Source organism: Mesitornis unicolor, unplaced genomic scaffold (genome assembly GCF_000695765.1).
Source record: "Mesitornis unicolor isolate BGI_N332 unplaced genomic scaffold, ASM69576v1 scaffold41006, whole genome shotgun sequence".
Taxonomy (NCBI): domain Eukaryota; kingdom Metazoa; phylum Chordata; class Aves; order Mesitornithiformes; family Mesitornithidae; genus Mesitornis; species Mesitornis unicolor.
This window is the reverse complement of record NW_010191024.1, coordinates 1-9,221: the sequence shown is the minus strand read 5'-3', so window position 1 is coordinate 9,221 and position 9,221 is coordinate 1. Positions and strand designations below refer to the sequence as shown.

At 41.2% G+C, this 9,221-nt stretch overlaps 1 protein-coding gene across 1 annotated transcript; it reads left to right on the top strand.

Moving 5' to 3' along the window:
* Positions 1-586: 586 nt before the first annotated feature.
* LOC104533851 (ceruloplasmin-like) lies at positions 587-8,809 on the top strand (the record flags this gene model as incomplete). The annotated part of the gene is made up of 11 exons (XM_010186607.1): positions 587-726; positions 1,318-1,458; positions 1,574-1,785; positions 2,351-2,501; positions 3,637-3,849; positions 4,219-4,426; positions 5,662-5,801; positions 6,276-6,404; positions 6,984-7,090; positions 7,804-8,020; positions 8,586-8,809. Coding segments are annotated over 11 exons (1,882 nt in total), but the record flags the coding sequence as incomplete, so codon positions are not given.
* Positions 8,810-9,221: the final 412 nt, after the last annotated feature.

The following is a 9,221-nucleotide window of genomic DNA, read 5'->3' as shown; positions in this document are numbered from 1 at the left end:
GCAGGACCCGGCATTTGGCCATATTATTAATGATGATTCAATATGGTTGATTATTCTGAGTTACAGAAGAAAGGAATTAATGATCACCCCCTTAGCTGATGAAAATCACACTAACAGCATCTCAGCTAGAAAACCTGTGCGAGGCAGCTTTGTCCTTTGCTCTGCGTTTAGATATTTAAGACCTGGATCAATTCACTGAAAACATTGATTCCTCAGATTCTTCATCTGTGAGTTGAAGAATACTTACCTGCTCCACGGGGGATGAGACACAGTTCATTGTTCAAATGGTGCTTGTAAAGCATGGAAAGGTCCTTTTTTGAAGAGTAAAAGTGTAGACTAAAAAGTGTAGACTAAATCTTCTAAACAGTACAGTGTCTTTTTCTTTAAGAGAAATTAGTGAAGGATAATGGATTCCTGCACATAGGGGACCACATGTGAGTGTGTGGCCAGATCATTGAGAGGAGACTTTATAAGACAAACTCAGCAGGGCATACCTCAGAAAATAGGGTTGAGGTCCTCACTGTCTTTGTAAAGCTGAGCATTATGACTTGAACTGTTTGCATCTATTGTGATTTCTTTTACACAGTGAATCTCGCATATTTTTTGAACAAAGTGAGACAAGAATTGGTGGCTCTTATAAAAAAGCTATTTACAAAGAATACACAGATGGTTCTTTCACTGAACATAAAAAAAGGCTTGCAGAGGAAGCACATCTTGGACTCTTAGGTAAGAGATCTAAAGTTATTTCATGTCAAAGATTTATGAGAGTAAACTGTTGTTTCCACTGGCTCTCCAGCAGTGTCCCTCTGTCTCCAAGGGAAGGGCCCTTGGCTCTGCTGACTCCTGCAGATGGCGGTGCCAGTGGCTTCCTCCGAAAGACACCCCAGGGTGTAAGAAAGCTCTCCAAGGCAATGCTGGGGTGGTGCCCAGCTTGCCTGTGGGAATATACCATGGTCTCCAAAAGTCAGGCTCTGAATTACGAGGCCAGGCTAGGCAGGTCTGGCCCTGTTTACAACCTGGCTGCTTCTGGCATGGCTATGAACTGAGTCTGAGGTTGGCACTAATGTCTATAGATCCCTTCCCAGAGGGGTGTCACTGGGGCTCTGTGAGGAACTGGGAATAGAGCAGTCCAGTTGCTACTGGGCTGCCATGTGATTCAGGTCATGGGCCAGGAACCTGGTCAGTGGCCACACAGGCCCAGGGACAGTTCCCCATGCAAGGGGAAAATCAGTCAGCTAGCGATTACTACAAGCTCGTGGTCATCTGTACATCACTTGATTGAAACATCTTGTAATTAGGCCATGTGCTCTTTCCTAGGACCAGTTATCAAGGCTGAAGTGGGTGAGAGCATCAGGGTGACCTTCCGAAACAATGCCAGCCGCCCCTTTAGCATTCAGCCCCATGGTGTGAGTTACCGCAAGAGCAACGAGGGGGCCTTGTATGGTGCTGCCTCCAGAGGTATGCCTATAGACGGGGCACCAGAGAACAAGCTGTTCTACATGCTGATGTATTAAAGGGGATAAAATAAACAATGTTCCTTAGGCAAAATTCCTGATGTTGATTTCTACAACAGGCACTGAATCTCCAGCCTCTCATGTGAGTCCTGGTGCTACATTTACATACGAGTGGGATGTGCCAGAAGATGTGGGCCCCACAGACCAGGATCCTGACTGTTTAACCTGGCTTTACTACTCGGCTGTGGATGCAGTCAGAGACACCAGTTCTGGCCTTGTGGGTCCTCTCTTGGTGTGCAGGAAAGGAGCTCTGCTCCCTTCTGGGAAACAGGTCAGTCAGAGAGAAATGGAAGTGTTTGCATCCTTGTTGCTGAATCTGCTTTCTCTTCCTGCATTGTGCCCTGAGGGCCTGCCACATTAACACTGCTCAGCACCACCTCCTCTCCACATCGGGGTCTCACCCATGTACTGAGGGATATACATAAAATTAAGAAAGTGGGTTTGTGTTCTGTTTTGTTTTTTATTTTTTTTTAAAGCAAAATCAGTCTGGGTCCAGACAGACAGACTCTGTATTGTGAAACCACTGTCGCAGTGAGCAACCACTGGTGTTCAAGTCTCAGCTGGGATGAGAGTGACCAGAGAAGCATAGAGACTTTAAAGACCAAAACACTCATTCATTTCCAGAGGTGGTGCCTGCTGACAGAAAGAGCATTAGCAGTAGATATCTAGTCATTGGATAGACTAGAGAGCTTTGAGTTCATCAGAATGAAGTATCGATGTATGCTTCTATCCTATTTTGTGAATTATACACATAAATTATTGTGTGCATTTTATTTTTTCCTGACATTTTCTGTTCCCTCATTTCTACTTTCCTTTGTTCTATTTCTTCTCAACAGAAAAATGTGAACGTGGAGTTTTTTCTACTTGCCACAATATTTGATGAGAATCTGAGCTGGTACTTGGATGACAATATTTTGATGTTTACACTAAACCCTAATAAAATTGACAAAGATGATGCAGACTTTCAAGAGTCTAACAAAATGCACTGTAAGAAAATTATTAGTTAGCCAAATATTCATATCTACAATAAGGTTTTTACATTCATGATCTCATATTGGAAACTGGGAAACTGTGTAGTGGCAGAGACATTTCATTCCTTCCCATGGGAACAAAACCACGTCTGAATGCAGTTCCATTTCAGCTGGATGTGGTGGTTCAACATACGACGCCAGCAGCTCAGTGTTTGCATGGCAGTGGAGCATTGAGCAGGCTGAACAGTCCCAGCTCTCCCAGCCTGTCCTCACAGGAGAGATGCTTTCATGTCCCTTCATCATGCTCATGGCCCTTCGCTGGGCTCTCTCCAGTATGGTCATCTCTCTCATACAGGGGAGCCCCGCACTGGACACAGTCCTCAGGTGTGGCCTCAGCAGTGCTGAGTGGAGGGGAAGGGTCTCCCCCCTGGTCCTGCTGGCCACGCTCTGCCCAACACAGCCCAGGACACCGCTCACCTCCGTGGCAAGGGCACATTTTGGCTCATTTTGTGTCCGTGGCCAAGTCTGGATCCCTTTACCAGCACCATGGCCCTCTTGGAATGAAAATCTTTGCTTCGTTAATAGGGCAGAGCTGAGTTAACACTGGTCGTATTTTGGTACTGCAGAAACTTCTTTTAAGTTTCATGTGAAAAACATATTTATCTTCTGTACCTAGTCTTATAAATAAGTCCTAATCTTTAAATGTATTTGCTTGTTCTTATTTCTTAAATTTTGCCCTTGGGGCACACCGGCTAATTATGAGTCTTGATGCTGAGCATTCAGCGGTGCCTGCGAGGCCCAGGCTTTGAAAGTTTTGCACAGGAGCAGCTGCAGCTTCACCCAGCCTGCAGCCTTGATGGGTATAAAGCAGCAGAAGTTCCAGCTCGCCAAGTCCTGTGCTTTAAACACTGAAAGGGAGAACAAGTTAGAAATTGTTTTTAAACACTGGGTCTTAAAAGTTGTTTTGCTTGAACTGATTCTCTAATTTTGCTGATGTGATAAAGTATTTTATTACTCATATTTCTGTCAGTCTAAGGGATCATATTACATCTGAAGTGTGTTTCATTTAATCTGTTTAAGTAATTAAGTAATTACTTTAATTAAGTAATGTGTTAATCAAGGCGGGTTTTGCTTCCTCAAATCTTCTACAGCCATTAATGGTTACATGTATGGAAATCAACCTGGTCTTGAGATGTGCAAAGGAAGTGTGGTTTCCTGGCATTTGATGGGCTTGGGGACAGAAGTTGATATCCATGGGATATATTTTTCAGAAAACACATTTGTAACTAAAGGAACAAGAAGGGATACAGCAAATCTTTTTCCACATACATTCCTTACAGCTATTATGAAGCCTGATTCTGAAGGTAAATGTCTTGTTTAAAAATCCTGTTACTAGTTTAGAAACTGTTTACCCATGAACATTTTATGCTTAGAGACAAGCTTTAAATAGCAAATATATTGATCCTTTAGGTGATAAAACTGTGTACAGATGTGTTTGAAGGGCAGCAAACTTACAGTCATGGGTGGTAAACTCTTAATGCTAAAGCCTTGCTTTTTCTAGCTTCCGAGTATCCTGATTTTATTACCACAAGTAGCCATACTACACGAATACTTTGGATCTGATATGAACAATAGCCCATGTCTCAGTCTCTAAACACTAAATCAACATAGGTAATACAATGTCAAGATATACTAGCAACAGATTTTTGTCCTCAAATGTTTGTTTTTTGTAGGAGTTTTTGAAGTGTCATGCCTGACAACAGATCACTACACAGCGGGCATGAAACAGCATTACCAAGTGAAGCAATGCCACTGGTGGAATGTGGATCTCTCGATGTATTTGCATGTAAAGACTTACTACATTGCTGCAGTGGAAGTTGAATGGGACTATTCTCCTAACAGGACATGGGAATTTGAGCGGCATCAATTCCATGAGGAAAGGTACTTTGGAATATACAGAAGGGAAACAATGCAAAAAAGCAAAGGAGCGACTCACTTCTCTGAACCTTTTCCTTCTCAAGGCATTTCTAGACATGCTTTCTTTGCACATGTGTTTTTGGGGTTCACTTGAATTTGTGGTCCTTCTCCAGTAATGTTGCCATGTAAAGACAGTGGGATGTTTGTGACATGGTCCAGCATAAATCTTCTGTGGGGCAGCTGCAGATTCTCGTGGGTCCTGGGCAGTGCACGTGCATTCATTATTTACCGGTGTTGGTACAGCCCTCGATGCAGCATGCTTAACTTCTTCTTTATGTTGTGGGTACGATGACTGCTTTCTCCTGATGTCGGATTACTTACAACGCGCGCCATGTCTTTGTCTTATGTTTGTCTGTACTCTGACTAAGGTTCATTTTCACTCCTCTCAATTTCATCAGCTTACTCAAGACAAGTCCGTGACTGAATCCATTCACTGTGAAGCTTGTTGCCTTGGTGTTTGTTTCCCAGTACTTGAATCTCAGTGAGAGGGAACTGATTGGACCAAATAATTTGTGTCAATAAGCAGAAGAGGCTAAACAGTGAACTGATGAATTTCTATCTGTTCCAGCTGTATAACTTCAGTTGAGGTTAAAGTACAATAGTAGATTGTAACTGCCTATGTTTTTAAATTGACTTAATTGTATTTTATTCTTTTTCCTCAGCTTGATAGCACATTTCCTTGTGCTGCAAGCCACAGTGGACTCTGTCATAGTTCTAAGCACAAGGAATATGGACCATGCTGTTATGTGACTTTTTTCTCACTGTCTCAGCCTGTGATCTCAGCAGAGAATCGGTCTCTCTCGTTTCATTTCAGCGAGGCACTTAAGCTTTACAAGTTTTAGACTTTGTTTCAGAGCTGCAGAAGTCACTGAGGGCTCTGGTTTTTGGTATGCAAGTTGCTGGATGACTTCTTTAAATTTGAAATGTCTGCCAGGCCAAGCACTCTGCATTCTCTCAAATATTGTATAGACTTGCCTATTTCACAGTGGGCTTTTTAACCTTCCAGGTTAAGAGAAACCTCACAGCTTAACAAAAATGTTTTTGTGTTGAAGATACCAGTGGTCCATGAGATTACTGTTTCACCGAGCTGGATTTCTGTTTGATGGTTGACATACTTGCAAAAGGTGATTCAAAATATGTGAAGAAATGTGTTACATATTCTTATCTCTCTCTCTCTCTTCCCCCCTCCCCCCGCCCAGTCCTGGCAATCCATTTTTAAATAAAGAAGACAAATTCATTGGCTCAAAATACAGAAAGGTAGTGTACCGCGAGTACACTGATCAGACGTTCACTACTCCCAAAACCAGGACAGAGGAGCAGCAGCACCTGGAAATTCAAGGTATAGTCACCACGAAGTTCAGTTTTGAAACTGGGAAAAATGCAGTGAAACAGAACAAGATAATATTTAAGTAATACTGAGTATAGTTCTACCCACACAAAGTGCATAACCCTACATGGAATTGCTACTTTTATTATGGAGCTTTCCTTGCAATATTACATTGCTTGCTTTACAAGAAAAAAGCCCTTCTGGTTTGCTGCCTGACACAGGTCAGTACTTTCAAAGCCAGCATAAAACTGGGCAGAAACATCCAAACTGACTTCAAGCACATGGTAGGTGCTCGGAGCTTTGGAAACTTAGGGCTCTACTTAGAAGCTGAACTTCAGCTGCTCACGTTGGCATTTCATGGTGAATGGCATCATCCATCTCTGGCTTTAGTTGAATTTAAGCCAATGTTGTGTATTTGAACACAACAAACTCTCTCTGCTTTGATCTTTTGTAAAACCAGGTTAATCTCTCTCTTCTATCCAACAGGGCCACTGCTTATGTCAAATATTGGAGATAAAATTAGAATATTTTTTAAGAACTTGGCATCAAGACCTTACTCTATACATGCCCATGGAGTGAAAACAGACAGTTCTGTTGTTGCTGTAACTAACCCAGGTATCAGAGCATCCTTGTTTATTTTGAGCAGGTAAAATCAAGCCTCCTAGTAAGGTTTAGCAAGCTTCCATTTTAGGATAGCAAGAAAGATTTGGAGTTTGTTTGTTTGTTTTTACCTCAGGTTCTTAATTTTTTTTATGCTGATTGTGACAAATATATCTACAATTAAAGTGGCCCTGCTAAGCATTGCTCTTTGTCCTGTCTATTGACAAATCAGTGATTTTTTGATGCGGTGTGGCTGCACCTTTCATGAAAGCAAACAGATTTGGCTACATAGAGTGAGCATAGCTTATGCTTGGGATTAACTCAGAAGTTCCTCTGTCACCTTTACAAAAAACACAATTGTTTTTATTAAGAATGGTAAACTGGACGGCGCAGCCTCACAAAAACAGAAAGTTGGCAAGAAGAGTCAGGGATCTGCAGAAGGGAATTAACAATAAGCTGCCAGTGCAGTAACTGGGGAGAGGAGGTTCAAGAAAAATATAAGCTGTAAATGGAGATAGCATCTGTTTCAGGATGACCTTTTACAGGTCAGTACACAGAAAACTTCTAAAATTCATCAATATTTATTTAATTCAGGTGAAACGAGAACGTACGTCTGGAAAATCCCAGAGAGATCTAGTTCTGAGAGGGGAGATCCACACTGTATTGCGTGGGCGTACCATTCCACGGTGGACATCGTTAAGGTTTGTTACTAATGTACATCTACAGGGCTTTGTTCATGACCTCAAGACAGCAAAAGGGAGAGAAGTTTGAAACTCTTTCTGCTTCCTCTGTCCAGTTGTTCCCCCATTACCGCACCATTTAATTTAATTGTCTCGAATAACGCAGGAAAGTCGGGGCAGAATTTGAGAGTCGCAGCTCTTCATGTTCTCGCTGCCTTGTTCTCCTGCTGCTGCTGCAGACCACCGCTCGGTTTCGTTCTTACAGTTGAAGCTTATAGCTTGCTCAGTATCTTGGCAATCACTTGTGCGACTATGGAACTTCAATCATCTGCCATTTTTGTACAAGCACCCTTTACCTTAACATGACCAATAATTTTTAATGGAAATTAATGTGTTCTTTCCTTCATGTCTCAGCAAACACAAATGAAGGTGTCAAGAAGTGTATTTTAGATGGAAACAAAGCTCAAAATCCTAAAACAAAAATCATTTGGAAAAAAAAGATGAGCAAGTAATTACAATGTAACAAATGTTTATTTCTAGCAAGAGTTGAAAAAAGAGGCAGTTACTCCTCATAGTCCATTGAACTTGATCCGTGAGTGACACGTAACAGTGAAGAAATAGACTCATTTGGCACTGACAGCTGTAAAAATAGCAAGAAGATTCATGTCTGGTATTAAAACAGCTTCTGCTTAGTCACATCTTGTAATTGTATGTTTTTTTGTTTGTAATTTCAGGACACTTACAGTGGATTAATAGGCACACTTGTTGTGTGTCATAGACATTATTTGCCATCATTTCATGCTAAAAAGAACATTCAATTTGCTCTTCTTTTTATGGTTTTTGATGAAAATGAGTCATGGTACTTGGATGAAAACATTAAAACCTATTCTACCAACCCACACCTTGTTGACAAAGAGGATGAGGAATTCCTTGAAAGTAATAAAATGCATGGTATGTTTTCCAATTTAAACTATAAAATTATATGTTTGAAAGTACTGCATATGAATTTTACTTTCTTTTTCCCTCTAAATTTCCAATTCCAGAGCTGAAGGCCTGAAAAATTTAACTCAAACTATTTGAAAACACTGTTAATGCCACTGAATGATTTTTTTTTAACCTATGAAAAAATCATATTTGAAATTTTCATTTGATGTTAGCAAACAACTGTTCTGGATAAGCTGCAAAGGCAATGTGCATCCTAAAGCATGTCCTGGTAAAGCTTACCCTTTACAAGAGCTGCAGGAAATACAGATCTTTAGGAACTGCAATATGAGCAATGGTATACAGTAAAGAACTGTTCTTTTAACTACATCTAGTTCAATATGAAATATAAGAAGACCCATTCATAATATGCTGTCCAATTGGTTTTTTTTGTTTTGTTTTCCTAATACACCATCCAAAGCTGTTACTTTTGCCTGACATTGGCTTTCAAATCCTGTGTACTATTAGAGTTCAGAGAGTAACGAATCCCAAAGTCTTATTTGCATTCTCTGTCCCGCTCTTTCCTTCTGTTTAGCCATTAATGGAAAGGTGTTTGGAAATTTACGTGGCCTGACCATGCACGTAGGGGATAAGGTCAGCTGGTATTTGATGGCAATGGGCAATGAAGTAGACCTTCACACAGCACACTTCCACGGCCACAGCTTCGAGTACAAGGTACCAGCTCCCGCATTTCTTGCTGCGTTAAGAACGAGACCAATACCAAGAACTGTGATGTCTGGTGACAACTCAGATGTTACAGTATTAAGCAGGACTTGTAATTTGACTATAAAGCTTTTATGCCCCAAAGCTGTATTTGATGAAATACAAGAGACAGAGAGTATCTGTATTGCTGACAGGTAACCTCACCAGTTGCTCCAACAAGGTAGCTGTGAACTTTCAGGGCTGTGGTAAGACAAGAGCAGTGGTTTTCCTTCATTTCCACTTAGCTGCTAGTTTATTAATTTTCTAAGCATAAAGTGGATGTACAAAGTGACACTTCTGCAGAAATGACAAGCAGTAGATGTCTTTCCACTGAATGGTGATTAAAAAGTTTGGTGGGAACATGCATAAAAGGTGCCTTAAATCACTGCCACCTGGTAATGCCACAGTGTTTCACCAGTGCTTCTTTTTGTCCGGAAGCACAGAATCACAGACTCACAGAATCACAGAA